The 25,951-nt window shown below is 38.0% G+C and overlaps 1 protein-coding gene and 1 long non-coding RNA gene across 14 annotated transcripts in view; one reads left to right on the forward strand and one right to left on the reverse strand.

Moving 5' to 3' along the window:
* Positions 1 to 259: 259 nt before the first annotated feature.
* Positions 260 to 25,951, reverse strand: part of LOC138060443 (tetratricopeptide repeat protein 28-like) — a 26,098-nt gene continuing 406 nt past the window's right edge. Inside the window, exons 1-7 of one of the 13 annotated variants that reach the window (XM_068906216.1) lie at positions 25,776 to 25,877; positions 25,309 to 25,354; positions 25,017 to 25,065; positions 23,007 to 23,054; positions 10,542 to 12,701; positions 1,372 to 4,033; positions 260 to 935 (exon numbers count right to left, since the gene is read on the reverse strand). In XM_068906216.1, the coding sequence (XP_068762317.1) occupies positions 916 to 935; positions 1,372 to 3,985 (2,634 nt within the window). In that variant the 5' untranslated portion in view covers positions 3,986 to 4,033; positions 10,542 to 12,701; positions 23,007 to 23,054; ... (1 more) ...; positions 25,309 to 25,354; positions 25,776 to 25,877 and the 3' untranslated portion in view covers positions 260 to 915. Of the gene's footprint in view, positions 936 to 1,371; positions 4,034 to 4,523; positions 5,934 to 8,752; positions 10,071 to 10,541; positions 12,728 to 22,747; positions 22,797 to 23,006; positions 23,055 to 24,845; positions 24,947 to 25,016; positions 25,127 to 25,308; positions 25,355 to 25,775; positions 25,879 to 25,951 lie in introns of those variants that run through there. The other 12 variants (XM_068906219.1, XM_068906213.1, XM_068906211.1 and 9 more) reach the window with 12 other exon arrangements.
* The window catches only part of LOC138060452 (uncharacterized), a 5,995-nt gene continuing 5,359 nt past the window's right edge, over positions 25,316 to 25,951 (forward strand). Inside the window, exon 1 of the long non-coding RNA XR_011134357.1 lies at positions 25,316 to 25,482. This is a non-coding gene — a long non-coding RNA (uncharacterized lncRNA). The remainder of the gene's footprint in view (positions 25,483 to 25,951) is intronic.

Here is a 25,951-nt window from a genome sequence, read left to right on the forward strand (position 1 = left end):
TTAAGAGATCAGGCAACTTTTACCCCACACACCCTTTTACCTTCTAGAAGTTTTAAGAAATCGCCCATTTCATTGAATTATTTTGCATCGGTCCAGTCCCTCTGTGACAAAATATCACAAAATCAACATGTACAACTTTAAAGGAAAGAACTTTCCATTTTTTTGGTTCCAGGCCCTAGCAAGAGTCCATCACCTAAGAGTTAGATTTACCCTTTTTGTCCTTGTAATCTTCAACGTCTGAAAAGTGTATGTTTTTGAACTACGTTTTGTGGGAAAATAAACAATAAACAAATTGGCTAACTCAATGTTGTGCCCGATTCAAACCCTTTAGGAATAAAGCGTTTTGTTCCAGGAATTTCCGTCTCATTTAAATGTGCACGCTACATTAAAATTTTTGTAATTTCCAAACATTTATCCTTCCGTAGGTTGTTTTTTAGCTTATAGACATTTGCCTCCCGAAACAATTAATTTGCTTATTTAGGTTTGGCCAACCTTACAGAAACACAGAAAATACACATTCCCCGAGACTGTCACTTAATGATATTGTAAATGGAAAGTTGGTATAGCAAGCTTAAGAGTATACATGTAACCTGAGGAACAGACCGCAAAAGCTTGGAGTTATTTTCAAGGGCCAAAATAACAAGACGGCTAGATCCTCAGTTATGGAAACAAACCCCTGATTTCTATCAAGTGATTAACTAATCCTGGAACAGATGCTTACAAAACAAGGCACAAATGTAAGGACTTAAACAGTATCTTAATACTACTGAAATCTCATGGTACTTTAACTATAATTGGCATGATATCTTGTGTCTGACAGCTACTGAGGTATCAATAATTGAATTGTTTTCAATAACTCATATAATCGAAGGAAGGAAAATAACATATCGACGTATCGCAGTCCAAGTAAGTTTTTCACGTTTTGGACATCGTTTCTGAAAAAGAAAGAAAAAGGAAGAAGAAAGAAACAAGTAGTGGATTAAATGCAAATAACGAATTTCGTTCTGATTGACAAGTAAATAATATAACAATTATCTTAATTCATTCATTTAAATAGCACCAATTCCTATTCACTTCACTTGACATAAGAAATCGACAATCACCGATCGGTTTTACAGTCACTCCATCATAACACAGGCTCAAACAGCTAGCTATCTGCAGGAAGCTGAAGTAGCTGACTCGGTGAATGCAGACATTATTTAATTCAGGTATTAGCCAAAGCAGTTCGAGTAAAAATAACCACTCTGGCAACCGTTTTTAAAGCCATTTCTCTGTGAAGAACGTACCTGCTCCTTTCGACAACTTCCTGATTAAAAACATGTACAAAGTACAGCGATTCAGTCATTAAAGTTATATTTAAATAGCACTTACCATTCTTTTCGTGTTCCAGCTCCCCAAATTCAAAGGTGACATCATCGCCAATTAACACAAATGGCGCCCAGTATTTTATGGCCGAATAGTTCTTTGTCTCCTGAAGAGATTTCATAGCATAGTGAAGAGCTGTACTTGCACTTTTTCTATCTGCCAAGTGTTGGTAAAAACTCTTCATGAACAAGAAGGTCGCCTCGTCATCGATTGCCCAGAGTGACACCAGTACAGACCGGGCACCAGCACACAGGAAAGCCCTGGCTATTCCCACAAGACCCTCAGATTTTACCTCTCCCTGGCCACTATGACAGCAACTAAGCACAACTAGTCTTGCCTGAAGGTGAACTGCTTGAACATCGCTCAATGATAACATGTAATCTTCCTCTTCGGGGATCTTGGATGTGCGTTCGGGATTTGGGGCCAAAGCAATTTCTCCAAATTGGTCATCTCCATGTGCAGCAATGTGGATTAAAGCAGCTGACTTCATTCTTTTCAACACCTCAGCTTTGGTTGCCCTTTGACCTGTAAGAGGCATGGTCTGAAGAAGATTTCCAATCATATCCACCTCTTTTTTCGCGCATGGCAGCTGTCCATACATGGGTTCACCAGTGCCGTAAGCGACTTCGCTCAAGCACGGATCCCCTACAAGCAGTGCTTCATTCTTACTTTGGAAGTTATCAGGTGCCATAGTGATCAATTTTAAAGCAGTCAGCGAGGGAATTACACGGATCCTGACAGAGTCACTCATTGCAGAAAAAGGAGCCAGGCAAAAGTGTCCATCAGGAACAAACACTAAGTCATCGCCCTGGATCAAGTCTGCTATAGGACTGATTAAGACATCATACAAGGGCTGCAAAGAGTGCACAGAGAAGCTCAAAGACTGAAAAGTTTCTTCAACACTTTCCCTACTGCTCGAGAAGTCGCTGCCTTGTCTTTCAAGTGAACGATTCTCGCATCGCAAAACAACCCCTGCATTGATCTGTTCTAACGTACTTTTCATCAGAGACTTGGCAGTTCCATTTTCGATTTTCTTTTGTCTAAAATTTATCCTGATATCATCTCTTAGCAACCAGAAGCTGATCGTGTTCCCTTCAAGTGCTGTGAAAACAGTTTGTGAAGGTAGATCTTTCATAACCAAAGAGATAGTTACCTTCACCATAGGTTTCTCATCAACGCTGTATTGCATCTTTAAAATGTCTGCCAAAGCCTGTGCTCGTCCTTGCTCAGCAGCATACAAAGCTTCATCAACCTCTCCATTCTTCAAGAGTGCTGTCCACAGAGCGGTGTATGCAAACCCCTTTGTGTCACGAAAGCTTATTTTCCATGCATCCTCTGACTGAAGAAGACGCCTAACTTCATCAAAATAATAAACGCTTAGACGACAGTAATTAAGAGCTTTGCTCAAGGAGCCAAAAAATTCATGAACATGACCAATATGATAACATGCGATTGCCAGCCCTATTGGGTCCTCTGTTTCCTGGCAAATACTAAGATGTTGATAGTGGTACTCTATGGCTTGCTTGAAATTACCAAGACTTTGATAAGCGTTGCCGAGATTTCCATAGGCTGCTCCTTCTCCGGCCCTGTCCCCTACCTCTTTTGCAATACTAAGATGTTGATGGTGATACTCTATGGCTTGCTTGAAATTACCAAGACTTCGATAAGCGTTGCCGAGGTTGCAATAAGCTCTTCCTTCTCCAGCCCTGTCCCCTACCTCTTTTGCAATACTAAGACGTTGATGGTGATACTCTATGGCTTGCTTGAAATTACCAAGACTTTGATAAGCGTTGCCGAGATTTCCATAGGCTGCTCCTTCTCCGGCCCTGTCCCCTACCTCTTTTGCAATACTAAGATCTTGATGGTGATACTCTATGGCTTGCTTGAAATTACCAAGACTTTTATAAGCGTTGCCGAGGTTGCAATAAGCTCTTCCTTCTCCGGCCCTGTCCCCTACCTCATTTGCAATACTAAGATGTTGATGGTGATACTCTATGGCTTGCTTGAAATTACCAAGACTTTTATAAGCGTTGCCGAGGTTGCAATAAGCTCTTCCTTCTCCAGCCCTGTCCCCTACCTCTTTTGCAATACTAAGATGTTGATGGTGATACTCTATGGCTTGCTTGAAATTACCAAGACTTTGATAAGCGTTGCCGAGATTTCCATAGGCTGCTCCTTCTCCGGCCCTGTCCCCTACCTCTTTTGCAATACTAAGATCTTGATGGTGATACTCTATGGCTTGCTTGAAATTACCAAGACTTTGATAAGCGTTGCCGAGGTTGCAATAAGCTCTTCCTTCTCCAGCCCTGTCCCCTACCTCTTTTGCAATACTAAGACGTTGATGGTGGTTTTCTATGGCTTGCTTGAAATTACCAAGACTGTGATAAGCGTTGCCGAGATTTCCATAGGCCGCTCCTTCTCCGGCCCTGAAACCCACTTCCTTAAAAATAGCTAATGCTTCTCTGTAATTTGTTATGGCCTGATTAAAGTCAGCTGTGCCCTGATAGTATCTACCAAGATTGAAATAAGCCAAACCCTTGCCTTGTCTGTCTCCCTCCTTTCTTGCAACGCTAAGCTCTTGCATATGCCGCTCCAAAAGGTCCAACTTCTTATCCACCATTGCTGATAATCAAAACCAGGAAGTTTTTCTCAGAAATCTGGGGTGTACCTAGAAGATAAATGAACGAAAAGACAATAGGTTCAATGCTCTGAGTACAGGATGCTAAACCGGCACAGCAAGGTTAATTGAACGGTGAAGGAATAACTATCTTAAGCTAGTATTTTGAAAGAAATATGCCTTTCTTCATCAGGGTTTCCCAAGGAATGATTTCGGCTAATGGAGACAGTTGTTACAGAATAAATACTTGGGCATTTAACAGCCTAAGAGCGTTTTATACAATAATAATCACCGAACATTAAAAATAGAAATTCTATTATGTAAATGAGGGAAAAACAGCCTATAGAAAAGTGATGGCATCCCATTTCATCTTTCTTATCGAAAGCTAATTAAAAGTTCCTAACAGGAGGGGATGCCATTAAGAGTGTAATATTTAATTTTCTGAAATTGACGTCAAACTCATAATTTTTTATTTCATGTCTAAATTCATCCAATGTCGGAATTGCTTGTTTTTTCGTCACAATTTTTTTTGTCTGGATACCTGGTTACTCCATGTATTTTGATCCAGGGACTTTGAATGAGCTAATTGAACTGCTCACACGTTTCCATTGAGAAAGGCTGTTCGTCAGGACAGAATTGGCCGTTTTTATACTAGAGATGCATAATCCGGTTATTCAAATTATGCCTTTCCCTCTCTTTCTCCATACGCCAAAATCATTCGTTGGGAAACCCTGATGAAGAAAGGCATTTCGAAAATTGGCTTAAGATAGTTATTCCCTCTCACTGCTCAATTAATCTTGCTGTGCCAGTTTAGCATCCTGTAGTCAGGACATTGAAACTATTGTTTTCGTATTTCTCGGCGTTGTTTAAAAAAGTAGGTACGCAATGCGTACATGTGGGTAGCCACTTAGACACCGTACTACCAATGGAGTCTTAATAACCCTTTCACTCCCAATAGTGCCACTTACAGATTTTACTCTGTCTAACGCCAGACAATTTTACTCGTCAATGGGGAACCCCACGGGGCTGAAAGGGTTAAGTATGCTGTTCGTTTTCATTTGGGTTCTAACCATTTACTATACTAGCTCTCTACGAACTTTATTGGCTTCCCATTGCCTATCGGATCAGGTTTAAGATTTGGGTACAGCGATTTGCCCACGGCATCTCGATCCGATTTGGAGAGGTAATAACAAAAATTGTGCCTGCCCACATGAATGGGCATCACACATGGCAGTGAAAGGGGAGCACGGATTAACCCTTAACACCAGCTAAATCCAAACTGGAATGCAAAATTACAAACTGGAATGTTTGATTCAGTACAGTTTTAACCAATAGGAATCAAATATCAAGTGGTGGCTTATCAGTACTGAATCAGTTGACTGTTTCATACCCTCTCCGCCAATCGTAATTCTTGTGATGACAAGTTGTCTGGCTCAAATCAAACCACAACTGAAGCAGTTTTGTCCGAGCCAATGAAAAGCAACCACGTTCCAGGGTTCTCCTTATTAGGCGGTAACCGGTAAAATCTACCGCTTGTAAAGCACTTATTACCGCCTGCAAACGCTCAGAAGTCGCTTATCCGTTGCAGAACGTCCAACATTAACTAAATGCTTTACCGGTTTGAAAAGGCCCCAACCAGTTGTGCTGAAAACTAGGGAGAGCCCTGTGTTCGTGCCAATTTTTTTACACATTATTTATTCTTTAATTTCTTTATGAACATAAAGCAATCTTTGACTCACCGTCAATATTGAAACTGTTTGTGACCTTCAAGCAGACAATTTTCATACCGACTGCTAAATCACTGTTTAATTTATGGGAGCAAAAATGACTTGCAATACGGACTTGTTCCTTACCAGCCAAAACGCAGTCAAGGCATGCTATTTTTTGAGAAAGCCGCATTACTTATAATTTTTACACACGCGCACGGATAATTAAAAAAACAGCAATTACATGTACTTACTTCGCCCGTTGTGGATGAATTTTGGCATTTGCAGGCAGATCTGGATTTGATCCCAATTAAACAAACACTTATTAAGCCCTTAATGTACGAGCTCTTGCGATGAATTGCACGCCCCTTAGAACCTTTGTAATAAGAAACATCGACTGCTTTTCTTGCCGTGTCTTAGTCAAATTTTTTTTACATTCTGTAAATAATCATTTGCCTTGGAAGCCTTGCTTTAGCGGGGAACTAGAAAGGAAAAATAAAAGAACAAGGAGAAAAAAAGCTTTGAATAATTCTCTGGTAAATTCAATTATTGCGATTGTGAATTGAATTACATTGTAGACACGTGCCCGTGACATTTGCGCTGGTGTTGGTGTCGTTTAAATTGGCGTGATGGATTGTTTTCCTTTGCTTATTCACTGATGTTTTCCGCCTTAGTTCCAGAAGCATATGAACAGTGATGCATATATATCTCTTTGCATATAGGTCCATATACCATAAAGTTGTCTCACTGATAACTGCGTCAAGTCTCGTGGACTTGTTTAGTTGACTGATTTCGTACGCGAAAAGCTTGATTGCCCAGAGAGCCTTCCAACTGATTCAGTCACACAACCCGACTTATTGAGTTGACCCGGAGAACAGCAAAAGTTACTGCGAGTGCGAGGAAATTCGTAGGGATGGTCTTCCGCTATTATCCGGCGCTATTCATGTCAATAACTGATTCAGTTGTAAATTAATGGTAACCGGCTGATTCAGTTGGATCTTCTAACTCGAGGGCAGAGAAATGAAAAGTTGTCCATTGCCGGCTTGTCCTATTTGCTGAGAGCATTGTTCTATAAACCTTATTAACAGAAATTTCTTTTTCACCTTGTTGCTCTCGTTCCCTACTAAAGTGAATCAGTTGACTGATTTCGTACAGTTAGTCACGGTAACTGAGACGCCGATTTATACCCAGAGAGCCTTCCAACTGATTCATTCACCCGGCCGGACTTATTCAGGAAAAACAAGTGCCTCTATGTTTCAGTCCGTAAAAAACAGCAAAAAAGAGGATCTAAATAATTATGTTCAGTGAAAACCGGCCGAATTGTTGCCCATGAAAACCTGCACGTTTCCGATATGACAATTGGAAAACAAACTGTTTAATAATACCCAAGGAAAAATTTGGAAATTTATCTGCCATTTCTGCGGATGATGGCATGAGCTTTCGTTTGTTCCGTGCTTTGTACTCTCATAAAGCACAGTGTTTAAACCAATGAGAGCAGGCGTTATATAGAAACTTTATTATAGTATATAATTTTATACTAGTATTATGTATAATTTATATAATATTATTACATAAATATCATAGTAATAAATATAATAAGTAAAATAAGAAATACATGCACCCTCACAGCCGTACAGCCACCTTGTGCAATTTTTTGTTTTTCTTGAAAAAATATTTTAATCACATTTTCTGAATGAAACTTGCACCTAGATTAAGAATAAATTTCGCTCTCTCTCTCTGAACTTTAACGAACAAGAAATCCTTTCCAACCTACAAGACATACACAGTGTGGTGGTCTGCAGGTTTTAGAGTATTATATTGACCACAAGCATGCTAATTCCATTGTATGTGTCGAAAACACTGATGTATAAACTATCCAGAAACTAGCGTGTGCGTGTCAAGGTGGCTCAAACCAGCTTCAACCATTTTTGAGGGAATGTCTCATTAGACGGAGTAACTCTATAACGCTGTTTCACTTAATGGCAATGTTATGGTACCACATGAAACCCTGCCGATAATCGTTAAACAAGATGCACATGTTACTGTGACGTAATAAATTACCATGGCAACAGAAGAACCATCTAAAAACGCCCTATATTTTGTGTTAAAGCACTTAGTATCTCAAAAACGAACTAAAGTGTCCCCCATTTTTTATTGCTGAAAAGCGATTAGAAGGCTAAGATGAAACTCTGTGCAAAGTTAAAAAAAATCTGGAGCAGATTCAGAACCACATTAAAATTTTCCAATTGTCCAGGTGGCTATGAATCTGCTGCAAAGAATTTTTTTAAACTTTGTAATGAGTTTTGTCTTAGCGTGCCAATTACTCTCCAGCAATAAAAAATGGGAGTCACCGAGTTCGTTTTTGAGATATTCGCGTTTAAAGATAAAATATAGCGTGTTTTTCAGTGGCTATCTTGTTTTCATGGTAACTTCACCACTGTGCTACAACTTCGGTTATAAATAGTTGAAATTTCGCTAGAACAGCAAGTCAAGCGCAAGTCAAGCTTTTAAAACTGAGCAAAGGTTAATTCGCGCTCCCCTTTCACTGCCATGTGTGATGCCCATTCATGTGGGCAGGCGTAATATTTCTTATTACATCTCAATCGGATTCCAAATCGATCACAATGCCGTGGGCATATCGTCGTACCCAAAAATTATATCATCTATCTCAAAAACACCTTTTAAAAGCAATTAATAAGAAAATAATAACCGTTAGTTTCACGGGCAGTGATACAATCTGGCTGCACTGATCAATGTACTCGCTTCAGGGACAACTGGAAAAGTGAGTGCTCGCAGTCTCGTACAACGATACATGATTACATGGTCTTACATATCTTGCTTACTCGATTTTCGCAATTGGAGCGATTGCTCAATACCCGTCCACAAAGGAGCATTTACGTTCGCGACGCTAGCCGCAGTACCGAACTGAACGAAAGTGGTTTTTGCGCAGTTTGTGTCAGATAGAGTGAATTCAGTAGAATGGCTGGTGCTGCAGTGCCTTAGTCAACTTACGGTTAAATTGAGCTGAGTAGAGTGGCTAGTGCCGCAGTGTCGCGGTGCTTACCTCATGGATTAACGAACGAGGTATATCCAACAACACGACTGCGGCGGCACTGTGGCAGCAGTGTTTTTAGGGTCCATTTCTTGTGGCCGGGTTTTGACATTAAGTCTGTAATAGGTAGATTTCACAAAGAGATTTTCTGCTCAATCTAATTTAAGTGATTTAATTTAAAGCTCACCCGCACGTGCGAGCAAAAGCCCAGCCTCTGTATCCAGAGAAGAATCCAACACTTTATAACTTCTCATGTGTGCCTTGATGTCCTTATCACATTTTGCTATTATTACGCATTGAACGTTTGCTGGATTGTCAGAACTTGCGCCACAAATTCCCCCAACAAACTCAGAATAGAACCGCATGCAGTCATAATGGTCTGTGTGCTTTGTCCTTATCTCTTGTGTGACAGCTCTGACGACACAATCACGGCACAACTCACGAAAGTCATGAAGCGTTCGACTGGTTCAATGGTTGTTTGAGGGCTTCGAGGAAAATCCAAGAAGCGTATGCTTACATAAAGGGGGATACCTTTCTTTGTTTGTTTTGCAGGTATGTTCACAAAGTGAATTAAGGAAACTTGTTTGCGCAAAAATATGGAATGGAATGAATCTTGTTGGTATGCAAATTTTATAGGTCAGTTATTTTAATTACCGGATATGTCACTCTTTTAACCAAGACAGTTAAATTTCAATGACACGTTCCCCATGACCTACAGTAGTTCCAGTCAATTCACGTTGTATTTTGTCAGTTAACCTAGAGTCTCGAATTGTTTAGTGAATAAATCGAGATTAGCGTGTGTGGTTTCAATATACCTTGCCTCTGCTTTGGTGGTCAAAGGTCGACTTTTGTTGACAAACAGCATGTTGAAATTGGGCCTCAAAAAACCTCCGTTTCATTTACCCAAAAATTTTATTGAATTTAATTGCAGCGGAAACATTGCTTATTCCGGTGATTATAGTCTCGTTTGAGAAAGCCATGTACCAAGATGCTTTTTGATGGTCGAATTTCGCACTGACCCCTTGCAAAATGAATTTCAAGCTTTCTGTTAAGTTCTGGAAATTTCTGGAAATTTCTAAAATGTGACAGCTTTATTCCAGAGTCAAATTCCAGCTTTTATTCCAGAAATTGTTTTCCAGTTTTTGCAAGTTTTGGGTTCTTTCAAAAGCTGGAAATAGCTTGAATTTGATACATCTATCAGGTGCTGCCAGAAAATGACAGTTTCTTCCAGTCTTCATTTCTTGCAGGAAACTGGAAATAAACTAGCAATAGTCTACAGCTTGTTAACAATTTTAACATTTCTCAAATGAAACAAATTTTTAGTTTATTACAGTTTCTATTCTATAAATCCAACTCTTTTCAGATAAAAACTTAAAGAAATGTTTAGCATGCAGTTTCTTATGTATAAAATTTAAGTAAGAAAATTCCTTTGTAGAACCAGACATATGTAAACGCTATGCAAAGTTTATCATATAACTATGTTGAGCTATATAAAGGCTATTTACTGCTCCTTACTTGCTATGTAATAACTATGTAACTTGCTACATTACATAGTTGAGTCTGTGTAAAGCATATGCCATTACTATTGCAATACCATTTAAAGGTCACTTACCTCTCTGAAATAGCATATGAATGTGAATGTGATATCTTTCGAGTTAATACATTTAATTAAGCTTACGCAATGTCCTTTAAAGGCTCCAAACTTTGAACATAAAAGCACTCTGTACATGGAGAAATGAAAAAGAAAGCTTTTATTCCGATGTATTCAATAGGTTGTGAGAAAAACCAATCAACGGATTACCTTGTTTGATGCTCTCTGAGTCTCGTAATCGGCCTTATTCCAAAAGGAACATGATGCATTACTCTCGAAAATTACACACTCCAAGTCAGCACTTAATCCTTTCAATGAACTCCAGTATCTTTCGAATCTTGCTCCGTAGAAAGATTGTCATCCTCCGCCATCTTGGATAACACGTGAGAGACAGGATCGGGAACTAGTGCGTCCTTTTCGTTCTGGTCAGCAGTCAGCAGCATGGCGCTTATACATAGGGCGTCCATAGGGCGGTGAAACGGGCATTCCGCTCTTGGTCCAATGTGCGATGCGGAGAAGGACTGGCACGAGCGCTCCTTCCGCGTTTCCGGTGCAATTAATGGCTGCCAAAAACATCCTCTTGACGAACCAGAAATCAAGTTTTCTTTCTTTATTTTTGGGCCACCATTAGTGTATATTTAAAGGCCTTTTTGATATTTTTGACCCAAAACTCAATACTATTTTTTCTGTCAAGTATTTTCGTCGGAAGCTGCTTAAATTTGACTGAAGTAAGACAGTGTCGAATGCAGGTATGTCCCGCTTACCGTGACCAAGGGTAACCGGTCGTTTCGCCAACGTGTCAGCTCGCCAACGACCTGTTCGCTAACGTATGAAGTCTATTTGCCAACGTCTAATAATGTCAGTTCGCCAACGTCCAAAATACTTTGTGAAATAGATCTGAATTTTATTTACAAATTACCAAAAGAAGATAATGTGACCTTTGATCCAAGATGAATTGTTTGATTCGGCTTGAAAATGTTCCTTTCACTCTCCCCAATCTCTCTCTCTCTCCCTCTCTGTCTCCCACGCCATCCACGGCTTTATTTGTGAACATAAACCGGCTGTAAAACCCTTTTATTAAACATTTGCGTAGTTAAAGAGCCATCGAGTTGAAATATGTTTGTTTGATTACGCGCTTAGAAACGTTCACTTGTTTCCTGCAAATTTCGCCTACGTGTTTGTTCTACTCTCGCAGAGGGTTTTTGCATTGTTTGAAACACTGATTAAATATTTGCGGCAAAACTTTTTCCTTCCCCCACTCAACTATTAAATGTTCGCCCTACAGCCTGCTTCTCTACCGGTCTCTTTTCTCCCTGTTACGGGAAGAATTAGAAACGCAATAAAAACAATGTGAGCTCATTAACTTCACTTGTGCGGCATGTTGCAAAGGAGGTGAGAACTTTTTCAACTTAAATAGCATATTGTTTAAACGTTTAATGATATGTAACTACAAGAAAGAACAGATAACACCAACAATATCTGCCACTCAAATTCCTGCGATTTTGATCCGGCTTAATCAGGCATTGCTGTATAAAAGGGCTGTGATTTTCTGTTCAATTCAACCCACTCATCTTATCGAAGTATTTTCGCTGATCAAATATGTTTACAAGAGTCACTCGAGATGGAAAGCTATTATTGTATCTATTGCAATGGCTGCGACAAATGACAACATCGACGTTGCAACACGGGAATTTCGAGATAGCAGTATAGAGATGCTGTTAAGACCGGATTAGAGGTGGTTTGGCGATGCCTATATTGCAGTGAGATCACTGATCCAATTGGGGAGAGTAGCAGAATCGAGGAAGAGATGGATGCCTTTGACATTCCGCCATCTTTTGGTTTGCTTGTTTTTTCACAATACTAAAACGACAATAGGTGATGGAATGTTCTTAAACAAAGAGCTTTCCGTGAATGGAATCAGTCTGCGAGGAATCTGTGTGTTGAGACTAGAATTGCTGCTTGATGAAAAGCATCTCATAGACGAGACAGTCAAATTTTCCTTCCTTTTTTTTAGGTCATGTTAGATGAACTGACTGCTGCACCTTGTCCAGCCCTCCCTAAGCCAGCGCATGTGGCTAGAGCTGCCAACCGACTCCGGCAGAAACTCAGACCCGAGCAACCGAAAGATCTGGTCTTCGAACTGGTCGAGGAATGTCTCCCTCCCGGTTTCTTCCAAGCCGACCTGACAGTTAAGCAGAAAGGCATCTGATCTTCGCCAGACAGGAGCAGCTCAATACCCTGGCCAAGGCTAAATCCTGGTACATGGACGGAACCTTCAAGCTTGTGCGACACCCATTCAAGCAGCTACTGACGGTGAATGCTTTCGTCCGATCCCGGGAATATGCAAAGCAAGTCCCACTTGTGTTTGTCCTGATGGTAAACAAGAAAGAAAAAGACTACAAGAAGGTTTTAATCACTGTTTAGTCATAAATTAATAAAACTGAGAAAACATTATGCAGTCTATTGAGCATTAAAATAAAGATAAAGACAACGCAATATTCGGAATCGAACTGGGAAAACAGTTTCCAAGTATTATAGTAAGGAATCGAACTCGAAAACGTTATGCATATGCAGCTTCCAAGTATTAGTAAAACTATCTAAACCTCTTTCTACTAATCAATATCCTAGCATTTGTGTCCGATGAAAAACTGAAGCAGTATCGAAACAGGCGAGGCTATTCGACAGCTGGGAGAAAAAAATCACAACCAAAAAACGGCTCCTTTAGGAGCCACCAAAAAGCCATACTATTCCATGGCAACTCCTTCATATTTTGTACCATCTGAGGACAAAGCAATGATTCCAGTTCCTTGTAGAATATCCTCCCCTGAAGAGAAGCAATTTGTAGCCTATCACTACTGCTACGTTTTAAGACTCCCCATCCTCTCCCAAACCCCATATTGTTTTCTTTGCCTTTGTGCAGTTTGGCCCCAACAAATAAGCTAACCTGTGGCTGATCAATATGATCACATTTTGTTCCACAGTGTGAAACATAAATAAAATAATTAAGAGCATGAGCCCTGGAACATACCTTAAAAAATAACAATGACTGTATTTATTGTTAGGCTTGACTAGCAACACCACACAGAGAACTTAAAAAATATAGCATAACTATTTCACACTCAAGGATCACAGGCATCTATTTTCGGGGGTCTGAGGGCTTATTTAAAGAAAGGAAAAAAAAATGTGTCCGATCTCGCCCTTTTACTCAATCAAATAGTACATATCAATACAGTAACTCTCTGTTTCATATTGTTTTCAAGGTGTCAGTAAAAGGCCTTAAAGGACTTCTACATCTGCATCTAGTGAGTACATATTCCAGAACTCGGCAAGGTCCCTTTTTGACTTGTGGCTGTTTCTGCTTAGGTGGCCTCATACACCACGAGCCTTTTTGGAGATATCACCGCCAAGCCGGCCTCGTCTGCTGAATAATTTTTATGGTCAAATATTTGTTAATCCCTCCTACGTGATTCAGTTTTTCATACATGTACTATCTGGCTTTCTGTGATTGAAGTTTTTAATTTCACACAGAATTTGTTTCATTTGTTAGCCTTATTCTACAGACTAACCCTAACCTTTGTGTATGATGTTTCCTCAACTCAGCCACCATTCACACACAATATTCCCCTCAAACTACCTGCTAATTAGTGAATGTTTTAGTTAGTGGAGAGAAACCCCTTCTTGTAAGGAGGATTCTTTTATCAACACCAATTAAGAAAGCTACAAAGGTTGCTAGGTTACCTGCTGCTTCATGTATTACTATTAAATAACCAATCTTAATTTCACTTGGACAGTTCATCTTTAATTTAATATGGCTCCTTCGTGGGGCACCAGACACACATGGTAACATAATTATTGTTTAACTACTGTTTGCAAGTCGTTATGTTTTGGTGTGATATTGTTTCTTGTCGCATGTTTCCATTATTTTATGTCATCTGTATTTCGTACACGTAGTAGATGTTTTTGCCATACATTCCGACTCCCCTCAGAGGGTTTTTGATTCAAATGCTTAACCACTCTGCAAAATTCCAGTCTTATTGATTGAGTTATAGAGACTATAATCCAAAAAAATACATTTATCACTCTTTTGTAAAGGTCATTCAAAAAATGAGGGCGCTAGCATTTATGACTTTGTAATATCTTGTCTCATACTTCCAGTTTCATTTTTTTTTTTTTGATTTTGCAAATTAGAAGATTGTAGGACTTATTTTCAGATAATTAATGGTAAGAGGTAACAATATTTAGCTCTATTTTCTATTTTGTTTTGAAAAGACAGAGAACGAATCGAACACCTTACGCGGATCTGTGATCAACTCTGCACAATCTTCAGGTTAAAAAAAAATAATTGGAAATGTGACAGCCAAGGCTTATATGAAAGAAAGCTTGTCGTCTATTTTGTGCTTCATTATTCAAGGAAACGGTTCTTCATGGAAACGGTTTGATCCTGAAATTTTACTTTGTCGTAATATTGCGCATATTTGACACGACGGAGTTTCTTCTCTTCACGCACGTAATGAAATAGGAAGGGGTTTTTGCCTCTAATAGCAAATATGTTGTTTCAAAAAACTGTTCGCTGGAAAAGGTGGCCTTCATGAATTCATAATAATTATAGCGCGCTATTACTTGGTGTAACAGCGAACTTGTTTTGCCTGGGTGGCTTTAGAACGAGGAATATTCATAATAATTATTGCGTACATGCTTTTTCTCTGTTGTAAAAGCGAACTTGAGGAATATTCATGATAATTATTGCGTGCTTTTACTTGGTGTAAAAGCGAACTTGTTTTTTGTGGTTGGCTTTCGAACGAGGAATATTCATAATAATTATTGCGTACATGCTTTTTCTTTGTTGTAAAAGCCAACTTGTTTTGCGTGGTTGGCTTACAGAACGAGGAATATTCATGATAATTATTGCGTGCTTTTACTTGGTGTAAAAGCCAACTTGTTTTGCGTGGTTGGCTTATTAAGGACGAGGTACATTCACAATAATTATAGCGCGCTTTTACTTGGTGTAACAGCGAACTTGTTTTGCCTGGGTGGCTTTAGAACGAGGAATATTCATAATAATTATTGCGTACATGCTTTTTCTCTGTTGTAAAAGCGAACTTGTTTTGCGTGGTTGGCTTACAGAACAAGGAATATTCATAATAATTATAGCGCGCTTTTACTTGGTGTAAATTGTTTTGTGTGCTTGGCTTATAATATTCATAATAATTATAGCGCGCTATATATTGGTGTAAAAGCGAACTTGTTTTGCGTGGTTGGCTTTAGAACGAGGAATATTCATGATAATTACTGCGTGCTTTTACTTGGTGTAAAAGCGAACTTGTTTTTTGTGGTTGGCTTTAGAACGAGGAATATTCATAATAATTATTGCGTACATGCTTTTTCTTTGTTGTAAAAGCCAACTTGTTTTGCGTGGTTGTCTTACAGAACGAGGAATATTCATAATAATTATTGCGCGCTATTACTTGGTGTAAAGGCCAACTTGGCTTTAGAACGAGGAATATTCATAATAATTATAGCGCGCTATTACTTGGTGTAAAAGCGAACTTGTTTTGCGTGCTTGGCTAATAAAACAAGGACTATTCATCGTAATTACTGCGTGCTTTTACTTGGTGTAACAGCGAACTTGTTTTGTGTGGTTGGCTTATTAAACGAGGAATATTTATAATAATTATTGCGTGCATTTACTTGGTGTAAAAGCCAACTTGTTTTGCGTGGTTGGCTTATTAAGGACGAGGTACATTCACAATAATTATAGCGCGCTTTTACTTGGTATAACAGCGAACTTGTTTTGCCTGGTTGGCTTTAGAACGAGGAATATTCATAATAATTATTGCGTACATGCTTTTTCTTTGTTGTAAAAGCGAACTTGTTTTGCGTGGTTGGCTTACAGAACAAGGAATATTCATAATAATTATAGCGCGCTTTTACTTGGTGTAAATTGTTTTGTGTGCTTGGCTTATAATATTCATAATAATTATAGCGCGCTATCACTTGGTGTAAAAGCGAACTTGTTTTGCGTGCTTGGCTAATAGAACAAGGACTATTCATCGTAATTACTGCGTGCTTTTACTTGGTGTAACAGCGAACTTGTTTTGTGTGGTTGGCTTATTAAACGAGGAATATTTATAATAATTATTGCGTGCTTTTACTTGGTGTAAAAGCGAACTTGTTTTGCGTGGTAAGCTTATAGAACGAGGAATATTTACTGGGTTGCCGTATGGCAATCCCAGTCGGAAAGTGTTTGGCATTTGTTCGGTGTTTTTTTTTTCTTCCGTGTCGGTAAAAGTCTTGCCTGTCACTCCCCTGGTAAGTGGTGGTGTGCATAGAGCCTTCTGCGCGTATTTTCTTAGGATCGAGAGGGTAGTGGAACTGCGTAGATTTCTCTGGTGGCAGGCTAAGTTAATGATTCTACTGCGTCCAATGGCGTGAAAAGTGATGTAACGCGAATGGCGTTTTAGTGGATCCTTAAACAAAATATACCCTTATGGAGCTCAATAATGGAAAGTCAGTTGGATAAACTAGGCAGGCGGTGAAAAACCAACACCTGGAATCTCAAAAGGGAAGAGTAATGGACCTCGACAACAATCTATCGCCCGTCCAGTCGAAATCAAAGTGAGCTGTATTTCTAAAATAATATTCTACCAAGTGTGCTGTTATGTAGAACACTGAAATCAAATGGAAAATTCTCTGGTAACTTATGGGTTCAACAAAGACAGAGAACAAATCGAACACCTTACGTGGATCTGTGATCAACTCTGCACAATCTTCAGGTAAAAAAAAAAAATTGGAAATGTGACAGCCAAGGACTATTTGAAAGAAAGCTTGTCGTCTATTTTGTGCTTCATTATTCAAGGAAAAGGTTCTTCATGGAAACGGTTTGATCCTGAAATTTAGTTTGTTGCAATATTGCGCATATTTGAAACGAGTGAGTTTCTTCTCTTCACGCACGTAATCAAATAGGAAGGGGTTTTTGCCTCTAATAGCAAATATGTTGTTTGTTTCAAAAATTGTTCGCTGGAAAAGGTGGCCTTTATGAATTCATCATATTTTATGATATGCGAGCGTAACTGGATAGTTTTTATGGCAATAGTAAAGCATTATCTTGTCAAAATGAGGTTAGCGTCTTTCTGGTGTGTTAAGTTAATTAAATCGTGAGTTTGTATTTGCCGTCTGCCGCGTAACCTTGATTTCCACTCTCAAAATTACCTCCAGAACCTACTTTTTGCGTAGAATAAGCTTTTAGAATGATGTTCTTATTTTGCATAAAGCAAGCTAACAAAATCTGTACCTTGCTGAGTTCGCATTTGTTAGCGTTAACAGTATTTTCGGTCCGATGCTTCTGTTTGATGAGGGGTATATTGTTTTGGTCTCCCATCCAAACACTAACCCTGCAGGACAAGGAATAACTTCGGTGAACTTTGGTATTACAAAGCTGTCAGGTGTTCAGAGGGCACGCTTAAACTTGTGGTGTAGAGAAGTTGTGAGGGAACTTGAAAATTATCAACATGTCAGCCCAGAAGACAATGTTTCTCGCTTCTCTTTTATTTGTTATTCTTCAGAGACGGAATGTTGTAGTTCAATACCACACAATTCAGTGCCTTCTGATTTTCTGTAACACGTACCACAGGCAACCCAGTGTATGCTTCACGGAAGCATCTCGTTATAATAATTATTGCGTGCTTTTACTTGGTGTAAAAGCGAACTTGTTTTTTGTGGTTGGCTTGTAGAACGAGGAATAATCATTATAATTATTGCGTGCCTTTACTTGGTGTGAAAGCGAACTTTTTTTTCACCAATAGAACCATTGGAATGACATAATTTTCTATTAGTACCAATCGTACCATTGGTACCAGTGGACCATCGCAATTGCCCTGTACCCAGCTAGATCACATGAGAAAATAATTTCACCAGTAGAACCATTGGAATGACATCATTTTCTATTGGTACCAATCGTACCATTGGTACCAATGGACCATCGGATTTGCCTTGTACCTAGCCAGACCACATGAGAAAATAATTTCACCAGTAGAACCATTGGAATGATATCATTGGTACCAATAGACCATCATAATTGGGAAAATAGTGAAAGTCATCTTAATGAAATGCATATTCACCAATAGAACCATTGGAATGACATAATTTTCTATTAGTACCAATCGTACCATTGGTACCAATGGACCATCGGAATTGACGAATCGTATCCGTTTGTGTATATTGGACAAAACTAAATGGTGACGCCGATGAACAATAAAGTAGCTGCTATTTCCAAAATAATGGAATTACCTGGTGATACATAACCTTGTCTTGGAGAGTAAATTTTTGACTCAGCAGAAACAATGGTCAACCCCGGGGTCAACCTCAAGAGTTTGGGCGATTGTGATCTTTGTTTTTGACTTTGCTCATTTATTGTCAAACTCCATAACACTTGACAGAAAAAAAACCTTACGAAAACCCGGTACCTTGCCATCATTTCACACAAAATTAATCACGGCGCCCGCTGAATTCCGGCGATGTCACTTTCGATTTTGCGATTAATTTGTGCAACCAAAAGTACAATAACAAAATTGAACGTAGCAAAAATCTCCCCAAAATGTTTGTCGCTGATCGTAACTTTTTATATTCTATATTCACGGTTCAAAGTTAATGTTGTTTTCATGTCGTAAATATGTTATTCTCGAGCGACCGTCCTGGAAACTTCCTTCTGCTCTTTCTAAAAACTGTGTATCAATTTACTTTTGCATCAATATTTGTTTTTGCATAAAGCAAGCTAACAAAATCTGTACCTTGCTGAGTTCGCATTGGTTAGCGTTAATAGTATTTTCGGTCCAATGCTTCTGTTTTACGAAGGGGTATATGTTTGAGGTCACCCATCCAGATACTAACCCCGCCGGACATTGTTTAACTTTAGTTAACTTAAGTAAACTTTAGTAAACTTTAGTATTACAAAGCTGTCAGATGCTCAGAGGGCACGCTTAAACTTGTGGTGAAAGAAGTTGTGAGGGAGCTTGAAAATTATCAACATGTCAGCCCAGAAGCCAATGTTTCTCACTTCCCATTTATTTTCTTCAATCTTTCTGGGTTCAGTACTTTGCTAGTAACCACATGTCTTCTCAGGCTATTTACCCAAGACTTCTATCATGGCACTACAATGATAGACAATACCAAATCAATATCGTGCACTGTTAGAGCTACATATTACGCAAGGACAACTTGAATCTCCTGGAAGACAACACACAGCTCAGTTGACATTTTATATGGAATAAATTGCTGTGTTACTTCACTAACACATGTAAGCAATGCGTGTCTAAAATTTCCAAAGAGGACAGGAATTTCTTCTTTCTGACACATGATTAATTAATAGGCTGGTAGCCAGGTTTTTAACCTCAGAAAAGGATCTGTTCGTCGTGCGAACGTGTGAAGACCTGTGAGCCAAAGGGCCTCTGCTGGTATGACTTCTGGGTGACCCCTTAAATGGTCTTAATGACCCCCCAACTTGAAAAAAATTGTCTGGAACGGTGCACATACCACAGGCAACCCAGTGTACCCTCACGGAGGGTCTCGTTAAATTTAAAACAAGAACCCAATTCAAAGATTTTGGCATGAATTAAATGCTTAGGTTCATGCAATAAAAATATATAACTGCTTTAAAATCTGTCGTCTAATTGTTTTTGTCTGTGAGCTATGGTAATAACTGTTAATAGCTTGACTACAATGGATTGTTTGTAGTTTCCAGCACATTTCTGATTTGCTGGAATATTATTTTATAGGAGCAGGATAATTATGTATGTGTTGTGTATTTTCTGTTTCGAATCTACGTATAAACTATGTTGAAACCATTTTTATTTTTGGACACAAAAACCCCATAACATAGCCTTTACATATGCTCCGTAAAGGTTCCATTTGACTAGATAAAACATAGCATTTCCTTTCAAAATATATACATGAGGCATATGTATAACATAGCCTTTGAATAAGGCTTCTGTATCCAATTTATGTATATCATAACATACCATTTACATAAGGTCGTTAAATAGGATTTACATAGATTACACAGTGTCTGGTTCTACAAGGGAAGGTACAAGACATGACTGCCTGATTACCACTAATGACCAATAACTTTATAGTTAAACAAAGTATTCAATGATCTTAGGTAGTTCTTTATACAGACAAGAAAATGATGCCTGTTTTTGTTGTGCATTTGACTGCTTGGAGTAAGAAGCTTAGTAAAGTCACTCCTGATAAATTTAAAAAGTTACCAATGGCTGAATTGCCTGGTGGGAAAAGGCAGAGGAAAATCATGAAAAAATGGAATATCCTAGAAAAAAGCTGGAAATTAATACATGATCTTCACATGCTTTCATTTAATAGCATGCAGGAATGTCTAGAAAAATCTAAAAGGGAGCATTTGTAACAAGCTGGAAAAAGCTGGAAAAATCTGATTTGATCCCAGATTATGATTTCTGGAATAAAGCTGGCAATTTCTTCCCTAATTAGCATGTTTCATTAACATTCGCTCCCAAGGCCCCATACCGAAAAAGTCGCCGCCCAAGTAAAATAATTATCGAAACAAAGTAAAACATATTTTTCTAAAAATGGTTTTGGTAGTCCTTTATTGTGACAAATTTTGGCAATTTTCGATTTTTTTATCTTGCACGGTCTTAGGTGAAAATTGCTGAGAGGCGCTCTTAAATGTTCCTTACAAGGAGGTGAAACTCAAACTATAAACCAACGATATTATAGAAAACATACTGTAACTGACACAATGGTAAATTTTAAAAGTGTAATGCTAAACCGACATGATCAACTTGTTTGTTGAGTTTGGCCGGTTTCATCTGCTCAATATGGAAGCTCTCCCTGTTTTTGAGTTGATAGAAAGAGGTAGCATTTTCACTAAATTCTAAGCAAGAAACATCGCAATTATCCTGACAATGTTTAGACAAACTAAGATGCTTGAAAATATGATAATTTTTATCCCAGAAAAGGTGCTCATTTACACGTGTGTAGAAATGCCTGTTATGCACGTTATTTTCCCTGCAAATTTTTTTAACCTTCTCTTGCACAAAGTTCAATTTCCACTATGGAAGACCAAATATTTTCTTGGTCAATTTATGACAGCTGATGACATGCATCACAGGTCAACTTGCCGGTTTTCAAAATGCAGGGGTTTGTCTGCAAGCGTTTCCTTCTTGTCTCGCCCCATTTTTCATAACTCTAAAAATTTTAATTTCATGTGGTTATCCACTGCCAAGTCTTTCGGTAAAACATTATCTAGTGGGAAATAACTTTCTAACACAAATCATTTATACCTACGCAAACACAGTGGATCGAGATCGGGAACGAAAAAATAAACAAAGCCACAATAAGCAAATGGATTTAACATAGTAAATTGATATTATTTACACTTGCTGAACAATAAAAACTATGGTAAATAGCTGATACATGAAGAAACATGCTTGCGAACTAAAAGGCAAAGAAATTACCAACAAAACGAGTAAAATGACTTCAAATTGTAAACAAACTAAACAATGTCATAATCCAAGAACTATTATATGAAGCATGGATTTGAAAAAAGCAAGAGCTTCAAATTACATATTGCACAATAATCCCACAATAGTACATTGAAACTAGTAATTGTGAAATAATGGTAACAAACGGATCATTTGGAATCAAATGCAATTAAAAGGATACAAAGCAGGCGACAAAAATACAGCAATTACTCATTGGAAAACAGCAAAAATATTCGAGGCGCAAATCAGATGCTGTGCCAGACTAAAGGTCAACATAGATAAATAAAGCTAGACAATAGCAAATGAAATTTTGCAAAAACAGCTAAGAAATAAAATCAATAACAGAAAGCTATATGTAGTAACTAAACTGAAGGCTAGGGATAAATAAAGAAATAGGAAAATACTGATAACATACCAAATGTTATTGATAACTACACACCTCAGAAGACTTGGAAAATGACTTGTCTTTAAGACTGACACTCTTCAGATAAATTAACTGAACTGACTGAACTTACTTCAAGTAAATGGTAGCCAATTTACAATGGATTTTAGGAAAATAGAAAACTAACTAAAAAACAAATAAGGCTAGGGGGTAAATCTACTACCCACTAATACAGGATTTACCTAAGGGAAGAAGGAGTTTACCACTCCTACACAACAGGAATTAGGTAAGAGAAATGTGTAGGGATAACACAACTACACAAGCAAAAATATGAGGAAATTGAGTAATTATGGGTAAACAAGCAAATAATAGTAATTAGGATAATGAAAAGAAGTTGAAAATAATTGGAATAAAAATAAACACAAAATGAACACAAGTGACCTAGTCACTGTCTCACAGTTCAATCAAACGACAGACAAATAACTTATTACAGGTACACCCAGCAAGCTAATATCACTTAATACCTTGCAATGTTCCTTTTTAAAACCTTTTGAGCAGGAATAATGAATCTGGCTGAAAAAATTATTTACGGGATAAATAATACTAGTGGATCATTTGGATGCATCATTTGCAACTAATCATGAGTGACTGTGAGCACTTCAGAAAATAAACTTGTAAGGAATTCTGACAAAAAGTAACGCAAAATTAATCAGAACTGGTTTATTACACATAAATTATTACTTGTTCGTGTTATAAAGAAACGAGAAACAGTGAGCAACTTACCAAAATGGATGCTAATCGACGCGAGGTCCTTGAAAACAAGAAATGACTCTGCAAAATATGATTTAATGTGGTTATCCATGCATTATCGAATCTTGTAGGAAAACTTTTAACTTTCATAAGAAAAATCACTTGCGTAGTATACAAAAAAAGTACCCCATTTCTCTACTGACTTTTGTCCCAGAGCCACTCTATACTCTATCCTAATCTAACTGATTGGTTTCTAAACATGAAAGCTTGAGGCTTATTACTTGCAGGATTGTCATAGCCTGGGTAATATTAATAAGCCCCTTTGTTTGTGATGAATATACCGGTATAAATTATTCTAAATAATAAAGATAATTTGAACACCTGGAATATAGACCGTAATCCTAAATAGCGGTCAAGAAATTATTCTTTTGTCTTTGTGCTAATCATCATAACGAGCCTCGCTTTGGAACAAAAATTCGTTTTAATTTTGCGCATGTTTATGAGGCTAGTTACAATGATTAGCATAAAGACAAGAGAATAATTACTTTACTGCCATTTATGAATACGGTCTATAATAAACAAACAAAATAATAGTATAATAAATAAACAAACACGCAGTATTCTTATAATTGCTTAAACCAGTGAAATTATGAACTTCAACCTGAGACATGTCTTCCATGAAATTTTCAGTCTGGCTGAAAAATCTGCGTAATCAGGCCGAAAAGAAAAGGTATCTACCAAAAACTAGTTGAAAAGTCGCCAAGCTGGCTGCAATAATTTTCGTGCAAATCATTTATGTCTTGTCACCTTGCTTTTAAGAAATTTATGGTTGGAAATTAAAAGTCATATCACCACCGACCAGTATAAACTGTAAACACGTCAGGTATTAAAATTTACAGTATGTACATGTTGCCCTATTTCCCAGACACTTACACTTTACGATTCTGCGTGTATTTCGTTGTAAAAACGAGGCAAATTTGAACGATACGTTCCAAACACTTATCAATTAGTCAGCTTGCGTTTGTTCTTTGGGTAAGAAGATTCAAATTTTCGTTGAAGTATACTAAGTAAAATCTGTTTCTAATTACAAGCGACTTATACCTTTTCATTTTCAAAAGCGGTCTGTTAGGTAAATTTTACATTTTTTTTCGACACACGTCAAGCTACAAGGTATGTTTTTGAAGATATAAGAAGTTTCCGTTTGCAGTTTTGTATCTGCGTGCAAAAAGATCTCCAAAAATAGTTCAACTGACTATAATACTACACATAATTTGCCAGCCAGCTAAATTTCTGTTCGATGTGAGCAACGCTGTTTACGCAAAATATTGAAATAATTTCCTTGACGACAAGAAATGACTCTGCAAAATTTGATGATTTCATGTGGTTATCCATGCATTATCGAATCTTGTAGGAAAACTTTTAACTTTCATAACAAAATTCCCTTATGCCTAGTATGCATTAAAAATGTAGAACAGGAGCGGAAAGCTGAAAATTCTCAAGAGAAATAACAAATGGAGCAGCAAGGAGAAGTCATTTCATACTCGAGCATACAGCGCAACTGATCAGTGAAGCAGTCCAATTTGAACACTGATCGAGGTGAGATGACTGTTCCATTGCTCCGAAAAACTCAAGTAATGGTTTCGTTCGGCGAGGTTCAAAGTCGTAATGAGAACGGGTACATTATACGATGCTCCGATCTTGCTTAGCTTTAAGTAAGACTTTAAAGCGAGTAGACATTAAGGGTTTGTAATGGCTAAAACTGATTGAATGCATTCTTCATCGTCATTTGCTTTGTGACACCCTCAATTTTGAATCTAAAAACCCTCTCTGTTCAGAAACAATTCAAGATACATCATTTACTTACTTACTTACTTACTTTCTCGATGTGCAAGAAAAGAATGGAGGGCAGTTTTTACATTGTAGTTCGATCACACAAGAAACAAATAATTTAGCACCGTGACACCTCAAGCTAATTGTTACTTATTATCTTGCAACGACAGACAAATATCTGATTGCACCCAGCAAGCTAATATTACGAAATACCTTGCAATGTTCCTCTTTAAAACCTTGTGAGCAGGAAAAATGAATCCGGCTGAACAAAAAATTAAGGGATAAATAATACTAGTGGATCATTTGGGTGCGTCATGAGTGACGGTGACCATGATCACTTTAGAAAATAAACATATCTGGAATTCTGACGTAGTCAGTAACTTGATCCAAACTGAGTTAAGAGAAAACAACAAAAAGTAACGCAAAATTCGTCAGAACTGGTTTATCACACATAAATTATTACTTGTTCGTGTTATTAAGAAATGAGTAACAGTGAGCAACTTACCAAAATGGGTACTAATCGACGTGAGGCTCGACAACAAGAAATGACTCTGCAAAATTTGATGATTTAATGTGGTTATCCATTTTAACTTTCATAACACAAATCATTTATGCCTAGTATGCAAAAAGAGTGGAACTTGAGCGGAAAGCTGAAAAGTTTTTAAGAGAACGGATCGAGGTGAGATGACTGTTCATGATTGCTAGGAACAACTCAAAAAATACATGGTTTCGCTCGGCAAGGTTCAAAGTTGTGATGAGAACGCATACATTATACGAGGCTCTGGTCTTGCTTAGCTTTATGTAAGACTTTAAAGCGAGTAGACATAAAGAGTTTGTCATGGCTAAAACTGATTGAATGCTTTCTCAATCGTCATTTTGCTTTGTGGCACCCTCAAGTTTGAATCTAAGCGAATTCAAAAACTAAAACCTTCTCTGTTCAGGAATAATTCAAGATACATATCATTTACTTACTTTCTCAGAATGGTGGGCAGTTCATGGTTCCATCACACAAGAAACAAATAATTTATTACACCCTCAGGCTAATGTTACTTATTACCTTGATATGTTCCTCGAGTCGTTGCAAATGAATTAATGGGCAAGCAACATTGGTTGATTGTTTGCGTGCGCGGTGCGTGCCTGCGTTCGTG

The sequence above is a fragment of the Montipora capricornis genome, chromosome 8, assembly GCF_036669925.1.
Source record: "Montipora capricornis isolate CH-2021 chromosome 8, ASM3666992v2, whole genome shotgun sequence".
Lineage (NCBI taxonomy): Eukaryota > Metazoa > Cnidaria > Anthozoa > Scleractinia > Acroporidae > Montipora > Montipora capricornis.